The sequence below is a fragment of the Artemia franciscana genome, chromosome 5 (assembly GCF_032884065.1).
Source record: "Artemia franciscana chromosome 5, ASM3288406v1, whole genome shotgun sequence".
Lineage (NCBI taxonomy): Eukaryota > Metazoa > Arthropoda > Branchiopoda > Anostraca > Artemiidae > Artemia > Artemia franciscana.
Window position 1 is genome coordinate 20,176,866 of NC_088867.1, and position 17,033 is coordinate 20,193,898.

General features: G+C 33.9%; 1 protein-coding gene across 1 annotated transcript in view; it reads left to right on the forward strand.

Moving 5' to 3' along the window:
• Nucleotides 1-17,033, forward strand: part of LOC136027077 (histone-lysine N-methyltransferase trithorax-like) — a 136,027-nt gene that overhangs the window by 86,937 nt on the left and 32,057 nt on the right. The window contains exons 13-14 of the mRNA XM_065704016.1: nucleotides 8,837-8,993; nucleotides 15,202-15,511. Coding sequence (XP_065560088.1) covers nucleotides 8,837-8,993; nucleotides 15,202-15,511 — 467 coding nt within the window. The remainder of the gene's footprint in view (nucleotides 1-8,836; nucleotides 8,994-15,201; nucleotides 15,512-17,033) is intronic.

The window sequence follows — 17,033 nt, forward strand, 5'->3', positions numbered from 1 at the left end:
TAGGGTTCTCTGATACGCTGAATGCGATGGTGTGATTTTTGTTAAGATTCTATGACTTTTAGGGGGTGTTCCCCCTATTTTCCAAAATAAGGCAAATTTTCTCAGGCTCGTAACTTTTGATGACAAAGATTAAATTTGATGAAACTTACATATTTGAAATCATCATAAAAATCTGATTCTTTTGACGTATCTTTTAGCATCAAAATTTCGTTTTTGAGAGTTTCGTTTACTATTGAGCTGGGTCGCTCCTTACTAAAATTCGTTACCACGAACTGTTTGAAATGGTGACGCCTGTACACCATCTTGAGCCAAAAGCAATGCGATATATCACTAAAATGAGGAGCGCTATGGCAAGTACGAGCTGATCGTATTTAAAAAAAAAGATATGTTCCAACCAAATCCCAGAATCTGTTGATGTGACGCTCTCCCAGAATCTAAAGATGTGATGCTCTCCCAGAATCTATGCAAACTTGGATAGCAGATTGCATATATTAAGTTTTGATAAATTAAATTTTGTAGCTGCAAGACTGAACGGAAAGGGATCAAGAATCGCGCTTTGCACTGAAATAAAGAACTAAGGAGACCTAGTAATTTCACAAACATTACCAATCGACACGGCTGGGTTGATAACCATAAATGATGCATCTAAATCACAGCCTAATTTTGCAGGGAATGTCTGTGGACTTTCCACTAGTAGTCTCTCGACACTGCCAATGTTATATGAACATTAAAATTTTTCTGTTTGCAATAGAAAAAAAATTGTGGCGCGAACCCATGACATGCGTATGTCAGAGGTTTCATTTGAGCTCATTTTCGGGAATGTGCTAACAGAGACTAAAAAAGCGTTTATGCTACTCTGTAGAACGAAAAACAGGCATTTCTGATATATTGTAAAAGATGCTGCTGGTAGGTTTTCAAGATAGTGTTAACGTTTGGGACCAAATTCTTGAAATTCTAGTACCAAGGAACATGAATAAGCAAGAAGAGTACGCACTACTATTAAGAAATCTGGCATGCTTGGAGTTGATTACTTGACACTTTTAGAAACATTAAAATCTGTATGTGGCTATGCTAATAATTTTTCATCAACTCAATTTTGTGAAACTTTATTCGCAACAACGTTAAAACTAAAGAAAGAAACTGGCTAGCCGATGGAGCTAAATGTACATGACTGCCTTCCAAGTGCACCAAGCGTGAACTTACACCGAAAAATTACCAACCAAACTTCAGCAAAGAAAAGTCATCAACTTCTAATGACTGTCACCCTCCCACTAAATTTACACCGTTTTTGTTGCTCTTTTTTTAGCTATTAAGGAGGAAAAGGGTTGACATCCTCTCCGTGACTTGGGTGAAGTTTTCACTTACATTGTGTAAATCAGTTGAGCGAATAGTGTGGAGGAAGTGCATTTTAAGCCATATTTTTCTAGGAGGCTATCCTTTAGGCAACTTTAAGGGAAGGTGTTCCTCCCACATTTCTCTGAGAGAACGTTTCTTTGTCCCATGTATAAGAAAAAGTTAAAATCACAGAATAGCGGCTCTTGAGAAGTAGACATGCTAGAACAAAAAATAAACATTTCTAGATTTTAATTTAATGTTTGTTGTTTTTTGCGGTTAAAATCACGTTTCCGACAATGTCCCCCCCTGATTGTCCTGTAAAGATTTGTATGCACTCAAACAAAAAAGTAAAATAACAAAATTCTTACTTTATAATATGCAGCGTATTAATCACATTATCATGCTTCCTTCTACTATTATTCATATTCTTAACTTATTCAAAATATTATATTTATCCTATATTCTGTACAATTTCTCAGACTAAATTTGATATCTGAAGTCTACACAGCCCGGTTTTATAACTAATCCATTAATGAAAAATACCGAAACAAATATATAATGACGGCTGTAAATATATGACCGTCAATGAGGTGGGTGGTGAGCAATGTCAGGCTAACGCCTATTATGTTGACAAGAAGCATAAAGTAAAGAGAGAAAGAGAGAGAAGTTTATTCAATACAATACAAAATGCAATACAAACTGGAAATACATTGCACTTATTCCCTCTCGAAAGGCTCCATGGCCAGAGATACAAGGGAAAGAATCTGAAAGTACCTTTTTTATTATATGTTATGTTTGTATATAGCCTAGGGATATATAGGGTGGGGGGGGGGGCTGGGGATGAATTGCCACAAATGCAACTTTAAACACAAAAGAACATAGAATTAGAAATCTAAAAATGTGTTTATTTTGTTTCAGCGTATCTCCGTCTGGAGAGTCGCTATTCTGTAATTTTAGGAAGAAAAACTTAAAAGGTACAAAATAAATAGAAATTAGGAGTTACGGTTACCGACGTGCGTAGATTCCCCTTATGAATGTTCCCCGTCCGTTAAATATTTTTTTAGAAGCTCAGTGTTATCTCTTTTGGTTTGGTGAACAACTTAGAATGTTTCTTGCCTCGTTTATGGATATACTCAGTTTTATGGTTTATGGAATACTCAGAAAAAATTACTTAATATTCCTGTTCTTTTAAATTGTAAAATTGCTGATTCGTAATGATAAGATGTTTGTTATTGCCCAAGAGATAATGAATGCATGGAGTCAACTCTTCCTTTTTCCATTATTTGGTGCTCCACTTTCTCTTTTCTGACCGCAAAAAGGTCTGCCGATCGACGAAATTACTATTGACTGAACTGGATTAGAGTCGATATGTGAAATTTCTTGATATTAGAAAAGAAAAATGGAGTCCTATATGTAATTGCCCATTCGATTCTTTTTGTATTTTGGCTCTCTCCATTTGTAATGTTTGTTTGTAGCTGATAATTTTATGATCAAAATAAAGTCCCTGGCTTTGCCTAGGATTAGCAAAAAGATTAGTAAAAAGATTTTCTTGGGGGGGGGATATTATATTGTTTTATTTTTAACTGCTTATAGCTCTAAGTTATTCTACAGAATTTCTGTTATGCATTTTTAACATTATCAATATATAATTTGGCGAATATGGTCCTTTTAAGAAGCTTAAAAGAACCTATCACATTTCGCACTTTAAATTAATGATAACTTTCAGAAAGGAGGAAAAATGATGAAACTGTTTTTTAATTAAATATAAAAAGATGCACAATACTTATGAAAAAGCAGTAACCCCCTTAGTCTTAGTAAGTCCTACTAGAATATTTTGTTTTTGGTTGAAATTCTCAGGTTACTGTCTTCTGCAATATACCAGCTAAATTTGAAAACTTAACCTCCAAGTTCAAAGAAAACAGATCAGTTCTTGATTCCTGTGGTACTGAAGTCACTTAATTTCCCTGGGACTTTGAAAATAATGTTTTTTCTAAAAATTTATGCGGATTAGGTCTTAAAAGTCCTTTTTTCTTATCGTAAACACATGGGACACAACTTTATAATCATTTACAAGGGAATAAATCAAGTTTCATATAAACAAATGACGGATCTTCTTTTTAAGAAATAGTTATCTTACCCACAAAGTTTAAAGGTACATTGCACCGTAATTCCTAACGAGGAAGATGGGAGGGCTATCTTACTAGTGTACTAGTTGTACTGGAATCGTCTAAGGAAAATAAGCTGTTTTGGTCTTTTTGACAAACGGGTGAATATGCGGCTGTTTTTCTGAGAATTATAGATGGCATTATTTATTAGCAGAATATTGAATTTGCATGGCATGAAAGCATGATATTTTTGTCGGAACCATAAATCATTAAACAAAATGTTCCGGAAAATTCGCTGTAAACAGCCTAGGTTTCAGTATCTAGTATGGCTTTAGGTTAAACAAATGGTAATAAATGTTTTTGGTAAGTCTCCTTATTGTGATCTAGTGATTTTACTCAACAGTCAAACTTCAAAACATGGGGTAGGGCCTATAGTTTAGACTTTGGATACAGTCATAAAAGTTCTATTTTCATAAATAAGTTGCTTTTCAAGATATAAAAAACTATTTGTCTTCAACTTTAACCTAACTAATCTAATAGTTCAAAACAGATTCATTAAGGAGCAGATACTGACCTAGGCTAGAGTCCCTACAATTGTGGTAGCCTAGGTTTATCAGCAAGAGATGCAAGAGCAAAACTTCAGGAAAGTGACTTTTCTGAAAACAGCTCAAGAGTAACAAATAAAATCACCATTTTATTCCCCAAATAGCCTATATGTTTTTGGTAAAATTCTATTTTATTGACTTCTTGCTATCTCAAAAAGGGTTTAGGTTAAGAAAATGAAACTTTCAGGGATGAATCTAAAGGCTAAATTATGTCCCAGGAAGGTATTTTAAATACCTACCTCCACTCCTTCTCCCTCTAGAAGGCCCTGACCTTTGATGACCTTTAAAAATATTTGCGTTATAAAAGTGAAACCTTGCAAAATAGATCTTCTGCTTAATTGAAGTACAACAAAATTGTTTTCAGCTTCATAACTTTGCTCAATTCCATTTTATAAAGTTTTAAAGATATACAAATACATTTCCTAAATTTTGAAAAAAAAAAAAAAACATTGATATGACTCAGAATTCTACAGGAATTACATTTTCAGAACTAAAAACAGAGACAAAGCAACTAGTAACTGAAAATTAAGGTAAAATGTTTTTTCAATATTTCAATAGGTATAGACCTGTCATGTAGGCAAATTTCAGGGCCCTTTAGAGGGAGAAGGAGTGGAGGTGGGTACTTTAAAATACCTTCCCAGGACATACTTTAGCCTGTAGACCCATCTCTGGAAGTTTCATTTTCCTAACCTAAACCCTTTCCAAGATAGCAAGAAGTCAATTAACTAGAATTTTACCATGTTCTTTCCAAGCAATTCATTAGGCCTACTATGACAAAAATACCCCCCTCCCTTCAGTGCAGTGTTCCTAAATATATATAGGCCTGGAGTTGGTGCTATTGAAAACAAAACATGTTACAAAATCAATTTTTACTTCATATAGGAAAAACAGAACAATTGATAAATATTTCAATTAAAAGAGTATTCAGATAGCTAAGAAGCAAACTTACTTCTAGAATCAGAATTTTATCCTCAATCCAAATATGAAATTTGTTATGTGACAAATTCAATTTTAAGCCTTTTACAGACCCACAAATATCATACATTTTCCTCTCATTTTAGATACAGCTTATATACCTGTGTTAGCATCAATCTTGTTAGAACTGGTCTACCTGTAAATCAAAACAACAGTGATAAAATCAAGAATCAATAAATGCATAAGAAATATATAATCTGGGCTATATATTTGCACACTAGTGAGGGGGGAGGGGTAAAGTATAGTAAAATTACAGTCAAAATGTGTTGACTACAATTATTCCCTATATTATGAAGTTAGAATAGTTTTCTTAATTTGATCCTTCTCAGCTACCTCAATTCTAGGCTTATTCTAAGATAATATTAAAAAGAAATCACTACCAGTTAAATTCATACTTTACAAGAAATGATAGGTTTCTACTAATTTCCATCTTTCTTTTCCTTTTTCTAAGTTTTTAAAGTCATTTTTTGATAATGTAACTTCGTTAAATTTATCTTAATGTTTGTGTCTGTCTTATAAAGGACTATGTCTAAAGAAAACCCTTTAGAATTCTGGAAATTACTCTTATGGGATTTAAAACAATTATAAAACAAACATTGTTTGCTAACAAATAGCAGAAACAAAATAATTGGGCAGATTATTTAAGTGCAAATAAATTTGAAAATTTCAGGGATGGCTTGTGAGGTCAAGAGGACTTCAAGGCAGGAAAAAAAACTGCTGAGAGTATCCCTAAATGTAAGAAATATTACCAGCCCTCAACTCTTTACCAATGTTATAAGCACATATACTAGTTGTTTCTGTTATAAACCTATTCACCAACAGTCATTATAAGTATAATTACCAACAATATCATAAGTATATTCCCCAACAGTTTCCTACAATAGTAATCCAATTTGTTAAGGAAGTTCTCCAGCAAAGTCAAGTAACAGTTTTGCTTTGATGGCAGCAATTTAATTTTTCTGATTTTCTTAGATAATATTTTTAGTTTGAATGATAGAAAAAAACATATTTGGGCTATATATGTCTCCATTAGGAAGGGGGAGGAGGTAAGAAAAGCAATGACCCTTAGGAATGATATAAATCAGTAATTTATAAGATTTTGAAGTAATTTTCAGAATTTTATAGGGTTTCCTTTAGATATGGTCATGTATCAGACCATCACCTAATTGTGATGAGGTAGTATACAATTATTTTGCTCTATGTAGCTAGAGTTGTCTTGCTTTCAGCTGATGTGAAAAGACAAATTTAGAACCATTTTTTAACTTTGGTCAATGAGATTTTTAATGATTTAAAAACATGGGTGACAATGGATAGAAATATGAAAATCTGATTCATAGGAGCTTTCCATATATTGTAAAGTGAAAATGCTATTGGTAGTCCTTTCTTTACTTTTGTATAGAACCTAGGGCTATATTTGGGACCATTATGGCAGGCACTTTTTGCAAATTAACAAATATAATTTTAAAAGAGATTTTCCATTGGGAAATTTAATGGTGCTCTTAATTTGTAATGATTGTGTTTCCTTCCGAAAAGTTGCAGTCCTGGAATGTTACTATGTAGTGCTGTTGCCATTTTAAAACTGTTAAATTTGTTAAAAACTGTTAAGTGTATAGTGATGATTTCTTGTCTGTTTCTGGTAATAGAACTTGAGAAAAAGAAGAAGAAATATATAAATTAATACTCTCTCCAAGAAGGATAATAAGTGCCATCATAATTTTACCCCACCTCCAAATGAAGCCAGATGTAGCTATAGGCTATATGCACAAGCTTGCTGATCTTCCATGTATTCATTCCTTTTTCCACTTATTTCTCATCAGCAGTTGAATCACAAAGTTAATTTGAAATAAAAACAACAACGTCAAAAAAATCTTGTATTCAACCTAAGGCTGTGACCTTATTGAGGTGTTTTTAGAAAGAGCACTGAACAGAGAATCAAAAAGCACATTCCTCTTTTTCTCTCTGATTGCATAGTTCTACTAAAAAAAAAAAAAAAAAAAAAAAAAAAAAAAAAAAAAAAAAAAAAAAAAAAAAAAAAAAAAAAAAAAACTGTCATTTAAGAGTCCCTTTACAGCTCAATGAGAAATTTTCAATTATTGTAGCAGTTAATATATTTGGAAAGGGCGTTAAACGGCGCAGAGAGTGATATGTTCATGTTTTAGCTAGTTAATCAAAACACCACAAAATAAATGAAAAAATCAGATGATAAGTGGTGTTGGTACCCTCGGAAAAATAGTGCTGATAAAATTAATCAAAAGATCTATGAGAGAAAGATAGAGTCACTGGAGCATAGTCAGACATGAAGCTACCAAACAGGCAAGGCTGTATAGAAAATGTATGGATACAAGTAAATCCACAACATCATGTAGGGTAGTGTAAGGCTTCTTTTCTAGGAACCCTTAAGGCTTCTCTTTCAGGAATTATTAGTTCTGCTGAAGATTTTGTAAAACTAGTTTAGCTGGTTGTAATTACTCAGAAAGCACTTGTGCCAGTTGAATGAAAATCCTAGGAAATGAGTTTACAAATAAAATTTGGGCATAAAAAGGTTTTTTTCAAATGCCCTCCTGCATTGTTTTGTACTGCTGTTGCGGGTACACGTTTGTCCCCCTGTATTTCTTGGTTTAAGGCTATTTTTTACCTGCAAACCCTTATGGCATGGTCTCTAAATAAAATTGTAAATCTCCACATAAAAACAAAGGGTACATTAGGTCATATGGGTCATAATCACATAACAGAAGCTGAGGCAGAAATTAGATGTTATAAAAACATTTCTTGTTGCATAGTTGTTTAGAGTCTCAGATTTTAGAACACAAATAGATATGTTCAAATATATATATCTATGAGGCAGCTCAGTGCAGTAGCACTGAGCTAGTCATTAAATACTTAATTAAATTCTATAAAGCGTTATGGGTTGTATGGAGCTTAACATGTACAAACAAGAATATTTAGAAGTGTACCAAATAAAAAAAAAACCCAAGCAAGGTGAGAGCTGTTGCACACACAGCAAAAAATTCCAGATAGATGAAACCCATAACAGCAGTATGCTTTTTTGGGCTAAAGTGGCTTGCACAAAATAAGAATGATAAAGAGTATTTGCAAATAAAAACTTTATTAAGTGAATGGCTACCATCACACAAATGTGAAATTGACTCCAGCATAAACCAAAAGCTAGGAGATGAAATACATAAGTTTTTAAGCTGTTTGTCTGTGGTGATCTACTTCATCTGCAATCAAACCTTCTGACTAATAAGGTTGAAAATAAAAAGTCAACGTCAATCAACAGTAATATTGAAATGTATACATTGTCTAAAAAGCAGTGTAAGTAGTCCTTGTATAAGTATTAGTTTTTCTATTTTTATTATTGAATGGGCATTAATATATATATATATATATATATATATATATATATATATATATATATATATATATATATATATATATATATATATATATATATATATATATATATATATATATATATATATATATATGAAAAGGTGATTTTATTTGTATTTTTCTACATGAATAGAGGTAGTTTACCATTTTTTCCTCAAGGAGGGACAAATTGGGCATTGAAACCCCCTTCCATCTCTCCTGGAATATTTGAAATACCCTGAAAACTAAAATTTTTCAGTATTCATAAGAAAAAAATATGATGCTTCTGATAGAACATGTCTTGCTGCATTCTTCGTCCCCTTACCCCTGGAAAAATTAGGCAAGTCTGCTCCCAGTAGAAATATTTTCTGTTGCAGCCCATCAGCTTTACATAGTTTAATTGGAACCGAAATTAACTTGTCTAATGAAAACTTAATTTTTTAGGCCATCCAAAAAGGCTGCTTCTAGATCAAATCAGAGGAAAAAACGAAACGACGATTTTATGGCCAATCGGTACGCGAATCGTTCTTTTCCACTTATTCAGCAAACATACCAACCACCGTTCCAGCAAGTACTTCAACATCCCACCATCATACAGCAGGTTTTTTGTTTTTTTTTTAATGCTTGTAGTATATTTTTTAAGTGCACAAGCTAGAACCTCTTTTGAAAAATACTTAGGAATGTAAGAAGCAGAAATGCAAAGAGTAATAGTAGAAGAGCCAAATTTCGAAAATGTTCAGAGCAAATGGCTTAGGAAATGTGATACTATGCAAATAAACTTTCAGGAAATGATCCAAGACCCAAGCTAAAGCTCAACAGTTTGTTTTCATGGGGCTTATGTTTGCCACTTCACAACTTTTAGGGCTTCAAACATTTTGTGAAAATAGTTTCAAACTATTCAACAAAATATTATAATAACAAAAGTAAACTTGGCTTAGAGTTTGTTCCTCCCTGTCTGTATGTAAAAGGTCAGCTTTGAGAATTTAAGCTGGATTCTCAGCTAGACTTCTCTTTTTTTCGATTTAGGGCTGTCATTGATCTATTTACATAAAATCTTTCCTACCTTTCAAGTAGCAAAAAGTTAAAGGGAGGAGCTTCAAAATATCTTCTCAGACCATAATTTTGGCCATGAGTCCATTTATTCATTCCTAAATGTTTCACCATGTAGAGCAACAATTTTCATGGTTCGTGAGGCCACTGATCTGGAGGGGAAAGTGCTCGAGATACGGGATTTGAAAGCACCTCCCCTTGTCATATCCCGGCTGCAATTCCATTTGTAATTGTTTTATTAACAGTGCAACAATTTTCCGATTTAGCCAATAATCGGTACCTGTATTTTGCCAAATTTGCTTGATAAAGCTAACAATTTGGTCAGTTTTCACATTTGTTTTAAGGATTTGGGAATAAAGTATTGTTGAAACAATAGAAAGTAAAAAATGTTTTATTACAAATAATAAACATTATTATATATTATATTACAATTATATAATATTACGAATAATAGGGATGGAAAAATAAGTTTTTTAAAGTAATGATATTTAGTTAGTTTTAACTTGGATGTGCTGAGTTGAAATAGTAACAGATAAGGGTTATTTATTGAAAGAAACGTGCATTACAGTGCTATTGACTATATTTGATATTAGCTAAAGGCAAGAGTCTTTAATAAATTTTTCCCTCTTGTTTTTGCTTTTACTTTCCACTTTTACTCCACTCTACTCCTTTGCATTCGCTTTTGAATTTTAATGAACGTTTATTGGCTCGTTTACATTTTCTAGTTTTGTATAAATATATATATATATATATATATATATATATATATATATATATATATATATATATATATATATATATATATATATATATATATATATATATATATATATATATATATATATATATATATATATATATATGTTATGTAAGGGATGCCTGAGTCATCCAGCCTCTTTAGTCCTTAGTCCTTCGCTCAGATTGTTAAGTGCGCTAATTGCAGAGCGAATCATCGTAGCAATAGCTTGGTGAGTCCGGAGCTTAAAAAGCACCTCCCCGTTCAAGGGGCCTGAGGAAGATTTGATTCATCTGCCCGTGGGTAATTTCTAAGTGGTGATGATTTCTAATTTAGTCGTGTTGTTATTTTGTCAAAATATTAATGGTGCTGGTGACAAGCTTGGAGCTCTCAAAAGGATTTTTAATAGATACGAAATTGTGTGCACCACCGAACACCTTCTAAGTGCTCGTAATATTTCACAGCTAGAGCTCTCGCGTGACCACATGTTTTTTTTTCGACTCGCCAAACTGACATCTGGTCGTCCTTCTGGTGGCCTAGTAATTGCAGTGAATAAGAAGTTTTCTTGCGCTCTTATTGAATATTCTGATGTATATATTTTAGTTGATTTTGGTTCTTTTGTTTTGATGTTTCTGTATATGCGAACGGACTACCGAAATGAGTCTTCTTACCGTAAATTGATTCTTATCGTATAATGACGGGTTCTGTCAGTAAATAAGTCAATATTTATTTGTAGTTGCGCTAACATGGATCTAAAAAATGACACTGCATTGCTTACTCAAATATTACTTTTCTCCCTTCCTAGTGGCATTATTTGCTACCGAAATCGAGGCCGTTTTCTTATATGCACAACTTGGGCTCCGCTTTCGATTTGGATTTTGTTCTAACAGACCACCAACAGATACAGGGTACTCACCATCGATGATTTTGTGAAAACTGTGATGGTACGTGACTGTTTTCTCTTGATTTTTGACAAGCCTTAATAGCCTGCGCCATCATGTCCTAGCCAGGCCACGTGGAAAATTATGTTTTTCATTTATTAGATGAAAACACCGTTTATACTAAAGGCAAGATATTATCAGATATATTAACTCTATGAAGTTCTAAGTGGCTTCTTAAGTCTTGCTGGGATTGTCTTAATCTCTCTTTATATCAGGAAACATAGATTCTTTATTGTCGAAATCCAGGTTGTACGTCAAATCGTTGATGTTTCAAGCGACGTCCTAACAAGCGATACTTAATTTTGCAGTTTCGATTTACCTACTCTCTGCCTCTTCATTTGCGAAATCCTAAGTGGTTTTTTAAGCCTTGCTGAGATTGTCTTAACCCCTCTTTATATCAGGGAACATTAGATTCTATGTTGTCAAAAATCCAGGTTCCATTTCATCTTGTATGTATGCCCATAAACCGAAACACTCTCGATTTAGATTTTTACTTGACGGATCTAGTTTATTCAATCAAGGTCGCTGCTTCAGTCTCTCGTTCTTTAGCCAAAATTCGAGTTGGTACACGTAAAAAGGGTGGAGTGAACACGTTGAACTTCAGAGTGCTAAACATCGACATAAGTTCTGGTTTCGTATTTGGGCCGACTGTGGTTATCGAAGGTCAGGTATTTTACTTCAAATTGTCAAATGTACAAACATTGTATATAGAAAATCTGTGCGGCAATGAAAACGGTGTCAAATCTGCAATCTTTCCCGGGATATTAAAAACAAACCTCATTTGTTGTGATGTCACGTATCAAAACTAATATCGACTTCTTCATCTGAGGACGATCAGTTTGACTTAGACTCTTGGGACAGTCATCTTTCCACATTATTTTCTGACGACCCACCGCCTCTTGACAGTTTGACAACTTCTCGATTTATACTTTTGGGTTATTTTGCAAAGTTAGACCATTCCAAAAACTATATCACCATCACCCTGGCATCTATTCAGGCACACATTCGGTGTCTTAAACCAAGTAAAGCGTTGGGCTCAGATGGCCCGTAACCCGAGTATCTGATAAACGAGACAGTAAAAATTTTTGAACATCTTTCCATTTTATTCTAGGCTTGTATCCCCCCAACAGCATATTCCTGTTGCGCTCTGTGAAGGTCTAGTAACGTGTATTTAAAATAATAAAGGCCCGAAATCCTGTGACGCATATAAACCGATTGCTGTATGTTCAACGATTGGTCCGCTTCTTGAGAAGCTTATTCATAACGAAATTAGCATGAAATATGATCATGGTGATAACCAATGTGGTTTTCGGAAAGACTTGGCGTTTAGAATGTCCATGCAACTTTCCTAGCGATTCTTGAAAGGCAGAAAAAGACAAAAAGTAGCCGCAACGTTTGTACCATTGATATTTCAAAGTTATTTGACTGTGTTCCTTCACTCCCAAGCGATTCTGTCTCTCTTTAGAAGTGGAGCTAATCCATTTCTTTGTACCTGCCTATATCAGTGATATCAGAAGTCCTTCATCCGGATACGTTTGCACAGTACTGTTAGTAATCGTATTCGTGTGTGCCGTGGTGTTAAGCGAGGTTCTGTTCTTAGTCTGGCAATATTTTGATAACTCTATTAGAGTAGTCACTCGACCGATTCCACCATACTTAATTGAGCCATATATCAAGTCACTTGTCATATGCCGACGACATTCTTCTCTTGGCTGATAATCTTGAGGCAGTTTAGAACACCGTTGATGTTGTTTGCTCTGGACTGAATGAAATCAGTCTTTCAGTTGTTATTTCCAAAACAGAGTTTCTTGTCTTTGGACTGGAAATCGTCTCTAATGATACAATCCAAGTTGGTCCCGCTACAATCTCATCTTCCAGTTCACTTAAGTATTTAGGCCTTCCATTTGGAACTTTAATTGGATGCACTAGGCAGCTTATAATTGATTCTTCGAAAGAAAAACTAAGAAATCCTACGGTCTTCTCGCCATGGTAAAGGACCAATATGAGAAGAGAACCCTTGGCCGGGTATATAATGCGTTTTTTGCACCATATCTATTGTTTTTTGACAGACTTTTGGAAATTTTCCTCTGCCTGTAATAAAAAGCAAATCCGACCGCTCTTCTTTAGGTTCTGCAAGTATTTTCTTTGTATCTTCATTTAGACTCGATGATTCTAAATCGCTTTCAATATTCTAATGAGTGTTTAAAAGTTAAAGTTGTCAATAATTGTGCATAATTTTTGTCTGTAATAGTTACATTTCCCGACAGTTCGGTGTTTTTGAGATTTGTCAAAAACTGGACGAACTGTCACGTATGTTTGCTGACTGCTGCAACAGAATTATCAATTTTCTACTGGCTTGCCTTCTATCAAGTGCCTAGAGTTGCTAGTTGTGAAATCTTATAGTGTTTGACCCATGCTGAATGAGTGTTTAAAAGTTAAAGTTGTCAATAATTGTGCGTAATTTTTGTCTGTGTCCTTATAGTTTCTCTTTTTTTATACTCCTCTTTAATGCATTTTTGTTGCGTTCAGAGGGTAACAATAAGTTACTATTATTATCATTTGCCGAATCATGGCCTGGTACTTATTGCTAGAGAATGTCTTAGAGCAAATTGAATGATCAGAGTATCGTTTTGTTTCCTTTAGTTTCAAACAAAAAGTGAAAACTTATTGTATAATTACTGTGTCTAGACGGATAATAATTTGTACGGGTTCATTAACTACATTGAATGACTATCTATAACAATTAAATACTCGAATTTCTATTTAGCTAAGCTGAGCCTGCAGCAAATACGAAAGCAATTGTCATATAATAAGTTCAAAATAAAATGAATTTAGAAAAAAATAAGAAGAAAGATTTCTGGTCTAATTTTTAAAGTTGGATTCAGTTTGCAGTAAAACCCAAAGCACTAGCTAGAAAATACTAAACAATTTAAAGAAAAAGCCACATCGCCGAAAATTAAAATAAATTCTGCGTTAATTTAGAAAGGCAAATCATTAATGTCTGTTATGATGTCCTACTTTAAAAGTGCTAAAAAAAGAACTTACTGGAAAGCTAGAAGAAAAAAAAAATACTGTAAGACCCTTTTCATGATTTTATTAAAATTTCTTCATTAAAGAAACATCAATTTGACATAGAAAGAATATTCAGTCCAAAGTGCATCAATCAGTGGAATACAGCGTGAAAAAGGCTCTTTTAAGCAAGAAGACTGCACAGCCTTACAGGCACAATATTAGTAACTGTGAGCTACTCATGACTGTGTAACTGTAGTAACTGTGTAACTGTAGTAACTGTAACTGTAGTAACTGTGAGCTACTCATGACTGTGTAACTGTAACTCTAGTAACTGTAGTAAATGTAACTGTAACTGTAGTAACTGTGAGCTAATCATGACTGTGTAACTGTAACTCTAGTAACTGTAACTGTAGTAACTGTGAGCTACTCATGACTGTGTAACTGTAACTCTAGTAACTGTACTGTGTAACTTTAACTGTAGTAACTGTGAGCTAATCATGACTGTGTAACTGTAACTCTAGTAACTGTAGTAACTGTAGTAATTGTAACTGTGTAACTGCAACTGTAGTAACTGTGAGCTACTCATGACTGTGTAACTGTAACTCTAGTAACTGTAGTAACTGTGAGTTACTCATGACTCTGTAACTGTAACTCTAGTAACTGTAGTAACTGTAACTCTAGTAACTGTAGTAACTGTGAGCTACTCATGACTGTGTAACTGTAACTCTAGTAACTGTAACTGTGTAACTGTAACTGTAGTAACTGTGAGCTACTCATGACTGTGTAATTGTAACTCTAGTAACTGTAATAACTGTAACTGTGTAACTGTAACTGTAGTAATTGTGAGCTACTCATGACGGTGAGTAACTCATGTGATTTTGTTTGTTTATCCCTTGTAATAATTTTACTGGAAAGCTATTATCGTATCAAGTTCTTCTTATAGTTGTTTGCCTATCTTACTCAATTAGAAAAGTTAGTATTTCTGAACTTCATCTAATTTAATAGAAAATCTTTATAGTGTTGTTATATGCGTATCATGCTCTTATGAGTAAATACTTCAATTTCTTCAGGTTATCCAACCACAATCATTGGTGATGCATCATTCTATTGTTCAACCAATGCCGATGATTCAACAGCCAACGATACTTCATACTGGCATAGGTCCAAATGGTCAGCAATTATACATCATTCCATCTGAAAGTCAATCTCAAATCATTCAACCTATGATGCCTCTGCAGCAGCCAAACCCTGTCTTTCAGTATTTAGGAACCTTTCCAACATCTCTAATACCTACATTGAATCTTCAGACTCAAATGGCAAGTCCCCAGCCAGCTAATGAAATTCATCCAAACATGCCGGCATATGTCCTTCAACCTGATGGTATCTATCCACTATTCGATTTATTATTGTTTATCTGCCTATATCGTCTGCTCTAGGCTCTTAAATTTTTAATACCTATCGTTAAACCAGGCATATAATCTGCACCAAGCGTTGCAGGATCTGAGATAGGGGGCAAGAGGGGATAGGTGTGTATCTCTGCGAGAGAATGGGGAGGGGGACAAAAGTTCACTAAGCTAACCTTTTTCAGACTTAGCATATTTTTCCCAAAATGTACATGAAGAAATAATATTAGTTTTTTGCAACACAACAAGATTTTGCATTGCTTAAATGAAAACTGGTTCTACCATCCATCTGGATTGGGTAGCAAAAACAAACAAGTCTTGGGATATTTTAATACCAATCAGTAAAGACAATAGCAAAGACATCAGAAAGGATTAAGCACTTCTTAGAAACCTCTTAAAAAAAGGAAATTCTTATTGGAAAGCGAGTAAGTCCAAAACTGTGGAAATGAAATTACTATATTAACCTTCACAGAATCAAAATAAGCATGAAAATATACAAACTAAGCGTTTAAGATTTTCTTTTTTTTTTGTCAGAGTTCCTAAATTAGTCTGATTGAATTCGGTAATAAACTGTCTTTCAAAGGTTTTACATGACTTCGTGTATCCTGATCTAGGCATTGCTCCTCCAATTCTGCCTCTGGCGCCCGTGAGCGCGTAGTGTGAACAAGATGATCCAGTGCATAATTCTTTATTTTCTGGAAAATCAATCTCTAATTGGACCCGTAATTTCAAATTTGTCTCGTTAGAAAAACCTTAGTTTGATGTATTATCAAAAAGATATTTATTAAAAACAGTTTGAGAGAGCATTGGTGTATGCGTACAATGGGATTGTACCTAAAAATTGTAGATTACTAGATTGCTCTTGTTGGAATCTTAGTCAATCGTAGATGTTTTGGTTTGAGGATAAAATTTTTTCATTTTCTACTGTAATATAAGTTCTATCAAGCAGCGTCAAAGTACAGAGGACGGTCAAAATGAAAATTAATTTTTTAGATTGGTTCTGTGGAAACTTGCACAAACATGTATTTCTTCGAAAATTAGAACACATTGGGAATTCGATTTATAATGAAAAAAATGGCCTCTATATGCAGGCATATTGTTTTTGGTGGAAGATGGTACCGAATTAATAAAAAAAGAAACGTGCCTGAATAATCGGCAGAAAATACGCTTATGACCTATTCACGCACAAAAAAAAGAAAATGCTTTCAATAATTATCGTATAATAAAATAAACTATCGTAGCATAGCTAAATTTAGTTTTTTGTTCACAAATTCTCACATTTAAACAAAAATCAAACACTATGGCTCATCATTGAAAATCCATGTGAAGAAAGGCACAAATGAGTTGGCGTAACGATCAGTTCGTACTTTAGGGGGTATAAGTTTATTTTTTGACACTATTGGGAGGGGCTGGTTCAGGTAGTAGTGATGGGTGGCTCGTGTTGGCTAGGACAGATTTTCCAAATTGCAGAATATGCAATTGCTGATGTTCAAGCCAGA